The sequence below is a fragment of the Zonotrichia albicollis genome, chromosome 1 (genome assembly GCF_047830755.1).
Source record: "Zonotrichia albicollis isolate bZonAlb1 chromosome 1, bZonAlb1.hap1, whole genome shotgun sequence".
NCBI lineage: Eukaryota > Metazoa > Chordata > Aves > Passeriformes > Passerellidae > Zonotrichia > Zonotrichia albicollis.
The window spans coordinates 130,303,188-130,319,269 of NC_133819.1; the positions used below are offsets into that span (position 1 = coordinate 130,303,188).

General features: G+C 43.5%; 1 protein-coding gene across 2 annotated transcripts in view; it reads right to left on the reverse strand.

Moving 5' to 3' along the window:
- FZD6 (frizzled class receptor 6) overlaps positions 1-16,082 on the reverse strand; it is a 67,439-nt gene that overhangs the window by 23,061 nt on the left and 28,296 nt on the right. The window contains exons 1-2 of one of the 2 annotated variants that reach the window (XM_074554031.1): positions 5,221-5,241; positions 4,463-4,843 (exon numbers count right to left, since the gene is read on the reverse strand). The exons of the other annotated variant lie outside the window; for it this stretch is intronic. Coding sequence (XP_074410132.1) covers positions 4,463-4,642 — 180 coding nt within the window. The 5' untranslated portion in view covers positions 4,643-4,843; positions 5,221-5,241. Of the gene's footprint in view, positions 1-4,462; positions 4,844-5,220; positions 5,242-16,082 lie in introns of those variants that run through there. 2 annotated transcript variants of the gene reach the window in all.

The following is a 16,082-nucleotide window of genomic DNA, read 5'->3' on the forward strand; positions in this document are numbered from 1 at the left end:
TTTTGTGACATGCACTACACTCTGAGAAGCTAGAAAAGTTTGTAAACAGTAACACATGATGTTCTAAATTTACCACTTTTTACAAAGGCCTCCCCTGCTCTTTAGTACCATGGTAAAGGAACAACAAAAATGTTACAACCAAAATATGAATTAAAGACTCCTTTGTGCTTGTTCCATATTAGTGTTTCATGTATTACACCAAGCACTGCTCATGTGGAGCACAAGCACGAAGCAAAGATGGCTGTCTCCAGAGATTAAGTAAATTCACACCTGTGATACTTTGCAGGCTATCCCAGTAATAACCTTTTCATAAAACACCACTTATTTGCCCTAAACTCCCAACCTACAGTGGTAGACAGCTTTTTCCTTCCTGTGTGTATACACACACATGTACCAATTTAAGCTTGCAGACACCAGGTTTGCAGGTTTTTATAAGTATTGTTATTATTTGAATTAACTGTAAATTTGGATTTAGTGGAAGCAAATGAAGCCATTACATTACAAATTTTAACTCATGCAACTTCAGTATTAAACTTTGGAAGGTACTTTTTAACCCCCTCTAAATGGCTTTAAACTGACCCCAGTTCTCACACAACTTCTGCTACTGCTGCAGCCAGCTGCATTTAACCCTCCACAGACATGCACACACATATTCTGGCACATGGCCATGAACTCAGAAGTGAATGGAAAACTCACTACTGAATCATTTTTTCAATCTCTCTGAGGTACTTCATTGTTCTCTGTGCAACATTTTCCAATGTTTTCTACAGTCTGCTCTAAAAGCTCACTGGCAAGCCTTTTCCCTTTGTACTTCTACAGGCCTGGATCTTGCCCACATCAGGAAGTCTTAAGGGCTTGTCTCCTGTGGACACATTCCAGAACTGCAGCAGAACAGATTAAGAGATATGAATGTAAATTACAACACAGGAACTCTCTGCCTTGATGGAATAATGCCTTCAGTTGACAACCTATTCCAGGATAGTTAAAGTAGGAATTACTTTGGAATTCGAAGTGACTTGTTTTTGTGGACGACCACGAGGGGGAGTTACACCTATTTAAGTACAGCTGTAATGAACCAGATCTTCTGTTATGTCCACTTATTTTCCTCATCAGACAAACCCTACATCTTCCACCTCCCAATCTGAACTAGTAGTAACAAGAACAGTTACTGATAAACTGCTTTGAGATACAGAGATGGTAGGCATCTGCAAATAATCAGATTCCACAGTCATGCAGCTGTTTAGCAAACATATACAAAACTTCACACCACAAACCATGTGGTTTTACTTTCCTAAAGCCACCATCTGTTGTGTAAACAAAACGAATCCAAATATAAAGTAAAAGTCAAGAAGGCAAAACTCGGTCTGTCAAGTTGAAAGCTCAAAATTAAACTAAATAAATAAACATGTGAATGGAGGGAGCAACTGGAACTTACATATTTTATTGCAGAAAACGAGATCCCAGAGGGACTATCCTCACTAGCCAGAACATCCACACCAGAGGCCCTAGGACTGAGTTAGTCATCGTCCTGCTCTAGTGTTGCAGTGTTCTGGTTTATAGCACATCATTATGAACAGCTGATACACGAGGCAGAATTGTAAAACCATCTATCAGCTGCTTTCCTTGAAGACAGCCACTACTGAGACAGTAGCTCCACATCATCCTCTTCTGGAGGAGTACTGTGAAGACACCATCCAGAAATACCAATTAAACACATCCCCAGCACAGCTCTTCTTGTTATACAACACTCCCATGCAGCAGAACACACCTGTAGAGCCTTCAGAGCAGGGCATGGTGAGTTACCACTGTTCTGGAGAGTGAACTTCACCTTGTGGTGAGACTTGCCCCCTTGACAAATCATCATCCTTTTGGGGAGCAAACACTCCCCAAAAATTCTTAGAGGGGGCAGAAACATAAACCTGCACTAACACTAGGCCTCTCTGCACAAAATATTTTTGATTTGTGGAAGAAGCCCCTACATTATTCCTTAGGATTGCATGATCCTACTAAAAGTCAGTTATGATACAGGGAGCAAAATACTGCAGGCCTCAGCCTCAAAACCCTCTGAGACCTTACATGCAAATATGTAAATCTCATGCCCAATTTTGAGAACAGGCAAGGGGAAGGGAGGGGGAAGAGCAAGACAGAATTAAAAAAGAAAGCCTTCAAGCATTCCTGCTGAGGATCAAAGGAAAGCACTTCTATAGAGTGAAAACATGCCATTAAAATTCTTTCTTTGGTATGAATGAAGTTTGGACTGAAAATTGGAAAAAAAATTAAGCTCTTAAAACAACAGAGGTCTCCTCCACCTCCTAGCACACTGCCTTGTTATGGCTGCAAACTGAAATTAAACACTATTCCACTATTCAGACTCCTCCCCTGCTGCAACACTGAAAATCCCATGAAAAGCAGAATCCTTTCACAATCCTGAGAAGGTTCTCAGTTGCAATCAACTATGGACAAACTGGCACCATTACTGAATGATACGGAGAATGACATCAAAATATGTGACACTGGAACACACTGGTCCCTCTCAGAAAGAAGGCCCAGCAATGAACCACAGTAAGCTTTTACCATATTAATGCCAAATCTAACCACTACCAGTGGATTCAACACGAACTTCATACAGAATGGAGCAAAGACCCTTTCACCTGTAAAGCAGCTGCCTTAAAAACTCTCTTTGACCAAGTAATCCATCATCACTGCTGAACCACAACAAAGGCAGGCAGCCCACCACACAAGAGGCAGCTCAGAAATGTCTGCAGAGCACCACAGCAGTTAGGAATATCAAATTAGAGGCCAGGCAGTGGGAATGACAGGAGACTAGGAAGCAAATCAAAGAGGGTAGGCAAATTAAACACTAACAGACACTGTTGCTCCCTGCAGCCACCCAGCCAGTTGGCTGAGTAGTAATGCAACACTAGCAGTCAGGTTATAAGGGTGACAGGATGGAAAAAGAGAGAAAACAAGAAAACTTCTCACTACCACACAATTTTTAATGAAATAGCTATACAAGAAGGAAGTTGGTAGCTATATGCAAGGCAAGCCATGAATACTTTCCAGGAGGAACTCCCTCCACACATGCACTAGGCAGAGTTACTGACAGTTGAGAAAAGTCAGCCATGGCAACCTAATAAAAATGGCTCTGTGGCCTCTCTGCTCCAGCAGCAGCATGACTGGAAGGCACAAATACATTGAGCCAGGTGCTGGCTCGATGGCTGCAGTTAACACACACCGAGTCAGAAGCAGCAGCGTACCTGAGGAGATAAAGTGGCAGACACTGCAGGAAGCATTCCTGAGAAGTGATGGCTAGAGAAGCACTGCACAGCTCACAGCTGAAGCCTACAGCCTGCCTTCCAACTAAAAAGCCCTCAATTTGTCAGAGATCTGCAGCAAATTCAGTTGCCCGCATACAAATGGCTTAACATTTGATACCGGAATTTCCCACACATCTACACTGGGTTGACAAAACCAATGTGAGACCAAAGCCTGTGCTATCCCAGGCTGGCAGGGAATTGTGATCATCCCAAGCAACACTAAAAACATGTTTCAGCAACTGAACCAAGCTCCTCCTCCAAGCTCAGTAAACAGTATGCAAATAAGATTTTAGTAGCAGTACCTTCAACACCACATTTAATTTTTTTAAAGACAGAAACTTAATATTCACCTCATTTCTGTTGCACCCTTTGCATAGCACAAGACACTGAGCTTTTCAAGACCTGTGTTAAGATTTTCCCCCTCTCTTACCACTGAAAAGCCATTATTAAAACAGGTTCAAAACTTGTTTTACAAGCCTCTCACCCAGAGAGGCTCTCACCCTTCACAGGTATTGCTATGGGCAAAGCCTTTCCACAACGTGGCATATTCTCAGGGGAGCCACACTTGCAGTCAGTTCAGGTAAGAAAAGTGCTTATTTTCAGTTTAAAAGAGTAAAGTTCTCTTTCAGTCAGAAGTTTCAGCATCCAGTCAGAAGACATCAGAATGCAAAAGCCACAATGGAGAACAGGGCCAAGAATAACTTCAGGTGATCCTCCTTAGTAGATGTAAGGCGACAGAGGAGCAAAGAGCATCTTCTAAATGTGATTTTTGCACTGAGTTCAGGCAGGCCAGGATATCCTAAACTATTTGTCCTGAGAATTTCAACAATTGTTCTGTCTAACAGTAAAGTGCCTGAGCTATACGTGATCAGCTCTGCCAAAATGCTCTGAATAGCCACATTGCTGTGCTACACCCATTCCTCTTCCACTCTAATACAGGATCCAAGGCAGGGTGGGGGGAGGAAGTCGGTAGCTCCCTTATATAGCACTTTACCAGGAGCTCTAGAACACTCTGTTTGAAGACACATCTACTTACTAAACATTACCAGTCTTGTCATTCAGTGCAGCAGGTATACCAAATAGTTTCCTAATGACAAATTTGTTACATACAATTTGGTGGGGGGAGACGGGGGTGAGAAACTTACGTCCATTTTGCGAGCAGCCGTGTCCTGATCATAGTGTCCCATGAGGTTTGGGAAAAAAGTCATATTGTAAGGCATTCCTGAACATCTGGAAATAGTAATTGGCTCACAGGTGAATAAGCTGTGCCCTTGCACCACAGCTAGAAGTAAGCTGCAGGTCGCAAAGAACACAAGTGCTCCCATTTTTTCAGGATCTCCAACTTCAGCACATCGCTCTGTTCAGCAGTTACACAGACCGGCGTTGCACAGGGATAAAAACACGCATCTTCCTCTGCCAGCTCCGGCGCAGGGCAGCAAGGCACACAATCAGACTCCTCAGAGCCGCTTTAGCTATTGTCCCATTTTAGCCGAGCGCGACTTTGCTCAATCCCTTCTTCTTCGAGTCTGTGCGTGCAAAGACGGGACAGAGAAGTGAACAGCAGAAACAACCCGACCGCGACCACCCGTCCGAAGGCCGAGCTCGGCCTCCCGGCCGGCCTGCAGGCGAGAGGGCGGCTCCGGCCGGGCCGGGTGCCCCCGCGGCGCCTCCCCGACCCCACACACCGCGCCGGGGCCGCGGCTCGCCGCGTTCGTGCCCCGCTCCCGCCCGGGCCCCGGAGCCGCCGCCGCCGCCGCTCCCAACGCCCCGTTCCCAGCCCCGCCCTGGGAAGCGGCGCCCGCGGGCTCGGCAGGGCAGTCGGGGCAGGACCCGGGGCTCGCCGGGCGCGGCCCCGGCGCCGCATCCCCGCCACGCCCGGGCCGCGCCCCCGCCGCCCCCTCACCGGGACCCGCCCCCGGCGGCCACCCCGCGGCAACGCTCGGAGGTGGAGTCGCTGCTCCCTGGGACGGGACGGGGCCCTGACCCGCTGCCCGCACTCACCGGTGGCGGCCCCTCCGCGATGGCCGCCCCGCGGCACCTGCAGGATGTGGCGTCTGGCGGGCGGGGCGGGGCGGCTGCACCTTCCCGCCCCAGCGGGGCTGCGGGCCGGTGGCGGCGGGCGGGGCCCCGGCCGGGGCTGTGAGGAGCAGCGGGGAGCAGTGGCCCGGCCATGCGACCACGGCCCCGAAGTCGTCCGTGTTGTCCCAACGCGCCTCGCATGCCGGGGGAGCCCCGGCTGAGAAGGGCTCCGGAACTGCAGCACAGACGGAAACGGCGTGAAAATCCCTCCAAACTGACTCGGCACTGGGGTTTTCCTAAACATCTCTGTAACGCAGTGTATAAATTCTCAAGGCAATTTACAGAGTGTCGGGTGTCGGGGCATGAACCTGTCCCACTATTGGATCTGATCTCGAGGATTGTTTCCAAACGCACCTCGGCCTCTGCCAGGCGGGAGGGCCCCGCGGCAGAGGGCGGCGGGCCCCGCGCTGCCACCTTCACTGTCGCCTTCACCGCCACCTTCACCGCCACTTTCACCTTCACCACCACCTTCACTGACACCTTCACTGACATCCTTGCTGCCACCTTCACCGCCACTTCACCTTCACCGACACCTTCACTGACATCCTTGCTGCCACCTTCACTGTCACCTTCACCACCACCTTCACTGACACCCTTGCTGCCACCTTCACTGTCACTCTCGCTGCCACCCGTGCTGTGTCCTTCACTGCCACCCTGGTTGCTACTTTCACTGCTACTTTTGCTGGCACCCGAGCTGCCATCCTGCAAAAGGCCCGAATCCTCAGGAGATGATGTGTGCAGACACTCAGTAGATGAGGCTACAGCTGAGGAAGAGATTGATATTAGAAGTTGATGTTCAACAATTGAATTTAATGAAGGAAAGGGAAGTAATCAGAAATATTTGGTGAGGAAAGGGATGCTGTGGTAAGAGCAAAGGGAAATGACTATTCAAATGAAGGAGGAGCATTGTGGTGACTTTGGTGCTCAGACTAGTGCTGTCTTCCAGAAATGCAGCTGGAGGATGTGTGAACTGTCCTCCCACTGCTCCCACACCCGCTGCTGGCTGAGACCACACACACCAGACAAGTACTGGCCAGCAGTGCTCAACTGTGCTCACAAACACAGGCCTGAGCTAATGAGAAGTAAGTATAGAAATTCAGAATGTTACTAAGCAGAGGTGACCAAATTTCTCAGCATGGAGCCATCCAAGGTCTCATCAGGCTGTTGTTCAGCCATGCAAGTTGCTCCATGCTCCAGGACTGGAACAGGAAACACCAGATGCCGAGACATGCAAACCAGATTTAGGAATGGTTTGATGATGTTCAGGCAGCACTGCTTCTCTTCTAATGAGCCCCTGGATAGTCTGTGCAGTCTGGCACATTCATTCAGAGAATCCCTCCATGGATTGTGCTTGGAGAGCACGAAACCTGCATGTGGTTATTCAGAAGACAATAAGTATCTGGAAGCTCTCTATTCGTGCAGGTATTTTGTGTGTCATTGCCTGTGTCACCCTAAAGAAACATAAAACTGCTCCATGTTCCCTTACACCAAACCATTTCAGCACCTCTGTGAATCATGAGGAGGATTATATCTACCTGCTGCATATTCACATAGTTCTGGCACTTGAGCACATGGAGTAACTTGATACCTGGAATTAAATTTGCTGTACAAACAAGCAAATGATGCTAAATTAAATGTTATTTGCAGGTTGTGGAAGTTATTGTACTTCACTATTTGATAAACCCATCTGCATTATCCTTTGTCATTGCTCCATTTCTCATCTTCCAGCTGTCTTCTGTCCTAGTCTCTCAGTAGCTCTACCTATCCTGGAAATACTATATTTTTCTTTTCATGAGCTCTGAGAGGCCACATACTCCAGGGGTCTGGAAGTGAGAGCCTCAGGAGCATGCAAGGGACAGTTTCCCCGCTCCACTTCTGCAGAAGTTCTTATTGGGAAGTTCTTGATCAGCCCTTGCTGAAGTTCCAGAGTTGCTCTCAGCTCTGGAACAGCATCAGACACACTGAAACCTTGCAGAGACAAAGCATGTTCAGTGCAGATTCACACTCCACCAGATTTCTAATGAACTCTATTTCCTTTCTAGTTCCATTGACTAAGTTATGGCTTAGTTTGTTCCATCAGAATGCATTTTTAACATAAATCTCTGAAAAACAGATATGGTTAAGTAACATTCTTTTCCCTCCATAAAGACTCTCATGTTTTTATTAGATGACAGGAAAAGGCAGAGAACAGGAAGCATGAAACCTTTCTTCAGTCACTCTATTAATATACTTTCTTTGCTCAGAACCTAGTTGTTAAGCAAGTTATTCCAGAGGCTGGTTCTCAGAGTGTGATCTAAATATATTTGTTTCTGGCTCTATTAAGGTCTTGAATAACCAGAGGGGGGAATGTGAGCACTCTCTTTGGTATCTAGCAAAGCACCTTGCAGTATGATTAAGTATTTTAAGCATGTGCTCAGCTGTATTGCTGATTAGGGAAGCAGCTACTCAGATGTGTAAGAAAATACTTTTGTTACCTGGCACTGGAGATATTGTTAACATTCCAGTTGATATTGATTTGCTGATCTTCCCTGGCACTGCCTCAAATAATTATAGTTTAACATTTTTACTGCAGAGAGTATAAGGTATTTAAAGCCTTATTTAAATCCTAGGTCATCTTCAGATGTCTTTCATCAAATTTAGCAGAAGGGAATTCAGCAGTCATGTACAGCAGATCCCTTCCAAGCTCTGCTTGCTCCCACCATCTTTGCAATGGATGTTCTGGAACAGGCTTTGTGCCATCCCCTCCATGTCCATGCTCCCTCCAGCTTGCTTAAACCCACCCTCAGCAGAAACATTCACATCTTGCCTGGGCTATGAGCTAAAGCACCATTTTCTCCGTCCAATTTTTTTGTGGTGACATCCCTCCAGCCATGCAAACAGCAAGGTGACCATGTTTGCCTGCTGCATGAACATGTTGGTGCCCCATCTGCTTTGTGGAGGAGAGATCTCCAGCGGTGGCACTTGTCAGGAAGAAGCCTTCCTCTCACACACCAGGATGATGTGCATGGTGGTAATGCTTGAGTCTGCACACTTGTACATGAGCTTTGTCCTCCTGACACATCTAAAAGTTTCATAATTGAATTGCACTGAAGGAACATCGTACCGAAGTTTCACCTAATGTAATTTAAATGTTACAGATTTGCCAATTACACAGCTTGATATTGGCTGATTCAGTTATAAGGCTCATAATGTTCTTATTATTCTGCATTTAAAACACATTATTCATAATTTTTTGGAATTTAAAAGGACTAAATAGCCAGTAGATGGCACCAATCAATCCTGTTGTGAGATTTAGAATGACAAAGTGTAGTTCTTGTCTTTTTTTCAAATGCATTTTGGAAATGAAAAAAACTAGACAAAACAGCATTACTGACAAAATTGTACTTTTAAATTTACAATAATAGTTTTTGAACAGAATGTTTGTCTGAAGTCAAAACCCTACCGTGTTATTGAACACATAAACTTGTGAGGAAGAACATAAAAATTTATTTAGAAAATCCAGTCTTTGATGGGTTTGTCCCTTCTGAGTACTTCTGCAGTCTCATTCAGCTGCATCAGCTTAAATCTTGTTTATAACATTTTCTTCCATAAAGCCTTTAAACTGTAACTCACCCCTCTCAACTCACTACAGCAGTGAAGACTAGAGAAGGAGTCATATAGAGAAAGCCAGAATGTTGGTGCATTGCTCTGTATTAATCTCATTACTGGGTACTTGGAACCTATGTCATGTTCCTCCCCGAACAAAGAATGTTATTTAGACTTTAGTCCTTCAAAATATTACAGCTGTGTGGGTTGTGGCACCCACACACAAGAAGATGTTGATTTCTTTGATGTAAGAAAGATCTCAAGAAAGATCTCATCTTTCATTTGTCTGTAAATGACAACACCATGCCTTCACAGCATTGCTTTATTAAAACAGTGATTATGCTAATAGTATTTCTTTCCAAACAGGTTACCTCGCCTAGCCCCGGATATTAAGCACGATGCAAACTAAACAGGAAGTACGCTTGTAAAGAGAAAGCTGTCCTAACAGTTTAAGGCCAAGGACAATTCATTCCTTGTGGACCTTTAGCAGCTGCCTTCACTCCTGATCAATCTGCAGCCCATCTGGGTGGGTGACAGTAATGGTAGCAGCAGCAGTGAGTGCTTTTCTTGACAGAGCCCCTCTCGTCCCATTGTTTCTGTGGCTGTAGTGGAACTCACCTTAGACAATGTCATACAGGCTGGGGAAAGAGAAATCTATGTTTCAGAGCATGAGTGATTTCCTATGGAAAAGACTGATACAAACCAAGCGATCTCTTGGAGTGGACAGGCAAGGTATAGGTGATTCTGACAGCAAAGCAGAAAATCCTGGCTTAATGAGCTATATTGTAGCTTTGAGTTTTACTCCCTCCAAAAGACCAACCCATTAATTTGAGGTGAACTGTCCATTTCAGTACAATGTGCAATTATTGAAGCAGAAGTGTCACACATAGGTAAAACCTTACCGAAAAAGGCCTTGTAAAACCATGGTTCAGGCCTGTTACTTCAGCTAAGTATAGCTAACAGCTAGCCTGTCCCATGAGAACCTGCAAGCACGTCAGCCATTGCTCATGAAAACCTGTGAAAATAAAAGTCTATCCTGTGAGAATCCGTGAAGAATAAACGTGAGCATCTGTTGAAGAAGATTACCTTAGCACATACACACATGAGCACCTATGAACCAATGAATTGAGTGGCAAGAAAGTTACTAACCAATTAGAATTAAACACAAGACTTTTGAAAACTATAAAAATAGGCTGTGAACATTAAAGTGCAGCTTTTGCTGCTTGACTTTGAAAGTGTCGTGTCCATCTTCATCTTCCTCACAGCTACACAGGAGTGACTTCACATAGATTTCCAGTGCTGCTCTTTAAGTTGGTAGTTCAAGATATTTATTGAAATGTGAGCATGCTAGAGATACAAGAAAACCGTAGCTTTGGAAGTTCAGAGGCACCTACTGCAAGGTGATTCATGTCAGCCTGTAAAAGGCAGACTAATGAGCATCCACAGCAGTGTTCCAGGACATTGATAATTATATCCATCCCTTAACCAGCTACTGTATCATCTCTCCTCATCATACCACTCCTGTGCTGCAGGGATTTCCCAGGTTCTTGTGAACTACATAACAGAGTACCTTGTAAAAATAAAACAGATCTGCGTGTAAATACATCCTCTCAACACCTTCTCCCAGTGGGAATTCTGGAGTAGCAGATTCACTATTTGCTAAAATATGAAGGAAGAAGTTCAGATAAGAAGCACAAATCTTTCATTATTATTGCTTCTCAATTTCTTTACTAGCATTTCTTTTACATCCTGTGGAATAAAGTTGTTGTTAATGTGTGGAAAATTCATTGGAAAGTGTCATGATCATTGTATACATCACCCTTACAAACAGAACAGCAAGTCATTTTCTGTCTTTTTTTAGTCACTGTTTATGACAACAAAAACTTATTTTAATAATGGTTTTAATGCTCAAAAATAATGTTTTTCCTAAGCTTGCTTGCAGGTGCTCCTAAACTATTATAAATAGAAGCATCATGCAGAATATTAAGCATGTTTTCAGCTGAGACATACAGTTTTGCCTGAGATCAATGCACAATACAAAAATGAGTCACACTTTAGATCTTATAGTAAGTATAACCACGTAAGAACTAATTTCTCAGGTTAATAAAACCTGCTACACTCCAGGAATTGTGTCAGCATAACTTTTAAATTAGGATTTGCAAAACAGGGTTTGAAACCAGTTATACCATGTTCTGGGAGATAGTGCTGACCACTTTTAAGGCTTCCAAATTATATAAACCTCATTTTCTTAGCCTCCTTCCATGTTTTTTCATCCTTGATGTTTATGATCAACCATAGTAGAACCAGTCAATGTCTGGAAACTAAGATTTTCCATCCAGACATTTGTAGTCCGATGATGGAGACAACTGTGTAGGTGTGAAAGCATCTCAAATACAAATTATAGCAAAAAATAAAATCATGGAATTATAGAATGGTTTGGGTTGTAAGTGGATCTTAAAGATCATCTCGTTTCAATTTCCCTGCCATGGGCAGGGACATCTCCAAATAGACCAGGTTGCTTAGAGCCCCATCCCACCTGGCCTTGAACACCTGCAGGGGTGGAGCAACTGGAACATGGAATATTGTCAGGCAAAAAAATTAAAATAGACAAAGCCAATAATGAATGAGCTAGGAAAGATTTCAGTATGCATCAGTAATAATCACAGTGGGTCATAAACAGAAAAAAAAGCTTCATTAGCAAGGGATTGAGTCTAACCATAAAAATGTTTTTCTGACTACATCTAGTTAACATTCAAATTTGTCTTCCCACTTGCCAGAGTTTCAGTAATTCACAGATATCATCAACTGTGACAGCAGGCAATTTGGGACACAAGGAGGCAGACAAGGGGCTAACCACTCTCATGTGTTTTTACATGACTTTTGTACAATGTGTACTGATTTCATGTCTGTGCCTTCATTTCCCTTCTCAGACTTTCTGACATATAACTGAGTGTGTTCAACCTGAAGGTGGAATAGGAGGCCAAAAGTCAGAAATTAAAGCTTCAGATAGAGAAGGAAGGTCAGGAGCCAACAGGGACAGAGGGGCATGATTCTCTGATGCACAAATATGAGAAGCAGAGGAGGTAGGCCAGGAGGTTCTTTGCTTCACTGAGAAGAGTGTATGTCATGCTGGGTGAGAGTTTACACGCTGGATGGAGATGGAAATTGTAAAGCTCAGCTGTGGGCAATGGCTAAGAATCTTACAAAGCATCCAAAGTGGCAAAGCAAAGCAGAAATGTGGCATATAAGCAAGAAGAAAGGGGAAGCCTGAGATGCCAGGTGGGATTTATGCCTCTCTGTGACACAGGAATCCTAACCCACCCTTCTCAGAGCCATCAGTTCCTGAATCCTAGAGACCTTCTGGGAAAAAGAAACGCTTAGGATTCATGGGAAAGTTCTCAAGGCTTCCTTCCCTATTGGAATATGAATCCCAATATAACCAGTTAGATTGTGCCTGGGTCAGTGTGACCCTCGCTGCTGAGCCAAAGGCAGCTTCTGTGGTGCTTTACCCCAGAGATACCTTGGCTGCTCGAGATTGCAGCGGGGCACTGGTGCAAGTCCAGGCTTGTCAGGAACTCCGTTTACCTCAGGAGAGAGAGCTTCTGGCGATGGTGAAGAGAAAAAGGAGAGGATTCTGCTGGAGGGTTATATCCAGATGTTTATTCCATGGTTACAGAGGTCTGAACCGGGGCAATTCCTCCAACAGAATGGAGGCCGCATGGTCTCATTAAGCTTTTAAGCTCCGGGACAGGGTAAGGGGAGGGGACAGGTGAGCTACCAACCAGGTGAAAGGGGCAGGGTCTCAAGGGACTAGGGACACCTATCCAATGTCCCCCAGGCCTGAGGGACCAACCACACGACGCCTTGCTGGTATGTTAGCCTGATTGACAGGGCACACTCAGCAAGGGGCGAGGGGGAAGGGAGAAGGTATAGGCACACCTGGGAAGGGACCCGGAAGTTTAAAACAGGACATTGCAACACACCGCAACACTTCCCAACAGCAGCCTAATCATTGTTGCTATCTTTGTCCTCAGAGGACCCAAATTGCCCTTGAATGAGAGAGATGTCCATGTTCTCTTCCATGGAGCATGATGTGATGCCCTTGTCCTGCAACAGAACACAATTCAGAGCCTTCCAGCAGCAGAGGACAGTAACTTAGCAATGGATAACTGCTCATTATTGTATTTAACTGTTTTCCAAGTCCGACTCAGGACTTTAATTTTAGTCCTGCACTGCAATAAGTTGCATTCCTACCTGTGCTGGGCCATATGGGCACAAAAGACCACAGTGAGTCACCCTGTGCCACCAATTGCCACCTCATGCACTGATGATCTTTAGGGGTAAGTTTGGAACTATGTTCTATGTCTGGTCTAATTTCAGAGTGGTATCATTCTGTAGAGCTAAAACTTTCATGGTGGAAAGTGAAGAAAGGCAAAACAATCCCAGTGTAGTAGCAGAGGCCATAGGTCTGCTGAGCAGCAAGATGGAAAGGTTGATCATGGTTGGGAGCCACTCCAGACCTAAGGATACTGACAACACTTAAGAGAATAGGCCAACCAATCCATGTAAAGAGGAGCATGGACATCCAGAGATGGCAACCCTGTTTACAGAGGTCAGAAAGAGAAAGATATTCCATAGCAAAGGTATTGTAATACACATCCTGGGACCCTTTCAAAATGTCAGTAGAGTAAAATCAATAGACAAGTAAAAAATCAGTTTAACTCACCCAATTCAATTTATGATGGAAATTCAATTGGAATAATGTTACTAGAATTTGTCAGCTTGGCCCTTGGATTCATAAATCCTTCATAAATTCAATTGTCCTGTGTCTTCTGTGTGCATCACCACTCAAACAGTTATTTGCTCTTGAGCAAAGGGACTGAAATTAAATAACAGCCAAAGACAGCATTTTTTTCTATTCTCCTCTTTGCACTTGCATTATACAAACATATGCCTCATATTTTGCACCAAATTGATTCAACTTCCTTAGGAAAACTCAGATAAAGCTGTTTAAGCAAGTGTTGTGGAGTAATTTATCCTAAAAACAGACACTAACAATTTCAATAGAAGTTAATAACAAGTTCTGTTATCATATGAAAAATTTAATGCATTCTTTGATTTATGCAGGTGTAACTAGAACAACAATTTAATCCAAGGAACCGACATTCCTTTAATTTCATAATTTGTATGTTTCCCTTGTTGCATTCTCCTCTCTGGGCCTTTTCTGGCAAGATATACATGTTTCTGCATCTCTGCCAAGTGCATTGTGTCTTTTCCTCAGCCACTAGCAAATACAAGGTTTCTACACTCCTGTGAGTAAAGTGAATAATTTAGCTAAGCTTTTGTTTGAGCTCTACAAGAACTGTGTGAGTGAAGCTATTGAATGCCAGGAACAAGTTCTCAAATCTCCACCAATTCAGAAGAATCTAAAGTTGCTTTATATTCAGGAGCTCTAGCTGTGTCAGTTGAAATGCTGCTTTTAACCAGTATCTGAATTTGAAAGACATAAAAAGGGAAGAAAATCAAACCTGCATTACTAGAGCTTTCTGCTTTCATACTAATTTGTAGTGAAGTAACATGGTTTCTTCTAGATTGTGGACTATTGTAGGAGAACAGCAGCAGCATAATCCATGTTGAATGAATGAAACCAGAGGCTCACTAATGAACAGAGCAAAGTAATTTTTTGGTATAAAAATGTTTATAAAACATTGTCTGAAATTATAGAAAAGTTATTTTTATATAGTATAAAATTATATACTGTAGGAAAAACTACAAATGCACTGATTATTATAAATGCACACATTTAAGTTACTTTATAGCACAGTGGCAATATAAAGTGTATAGAGTGTGCAAGCCATACTCACTTTGAAGTTTTTATGCTAACAAAGTAGACAATGGGGTATGCAATGGCCTTAGTAGTAGTGAAAACCTGTGTCTCTTGAATCAGAACTTACCTTTGCTAAATGCAACCAAAATGGTCTGTTAATGGAAGGAGAAAGATATCATATAGACCTATTGCCACAGAGTTTTAGATATATGGAAGAAAATCACAGAGTAGAAAAAATTTATACTGACTTGCTCTGGTGTACTCAAAGCTGAAACTTGTCTGTCACGTGAAGATGGAAGTCATTATTTCTTTTGATCTCAAAGACATCCCAAACACCCAGCAGAGGTGGGAAGTGCTCTTACTTTTCTAAGAGTACAGCAGACAGTCTGAGAACACTGTCAAGCTATATTTTATTATACTACACATTTCAAAAAAGTGGTCACCTGGACTTGCTCAAGCAAATCTCCAACATGTTCTTGAGAGCCCAGAAATATATCTGAGTGGCACTGCCTCTTCAAGTATGTGGGATAAACCCCACATGAATTTGAAGAGAAACAGTCCAAAGAACTGAGCAGATATAAGTGAGGTTATCCTGAGCTAATAAGATCATAAATTTGCAGCTGCAGATGTCCTGGAGCAGCACACTTTTATTGCAGAGGGAACTGGTTGTTTTGCTCCTGTGTGTTCTCCAGAGGTGAACTTGCACATGTGCCACATGTGCACAGATGGTCTGGGACTAGGATCCAGGAGCAGGTATTGGAGCTAAGATATTTGGCAGCATAAGTTCAGCCTGTGATAAAAATGCATCTGTAACATGAAATACCAGCAAGAGCTTATTAGACAGAAATTAAAAATACCTATATGGTAAAGGCATAAGAAATTATTTCTCACCATGGATGCAAGTAATCAATGCATTGTAAGAAAAGACAGCATACAGACAGATGAGCAGCAGTAAAGATACCAATTTTGTGCTGGAAAAAAAAAATATATATATGCAAGTATATATTCTGGAAGTTATTCTGTTATACTTGTTAAATATTCTTCGAAATTGTCAAAAAATATCAGGCACAGACCAGGGACAGAAAATCCTTATCAGATATGAAATTCCAGCTAGAGCAGGAATGGGTATAAAGTGTTGGCTTCCACAATGGTTTTGAACATGTTAGTTCATCTGAAAGATTGTTTTGAGTCAGAAATATGAATAATGAATATCATTTGCGTAGGACACCACACATGTACATTAATATTGCACTCCCTTCATCCCAACAGTTCCC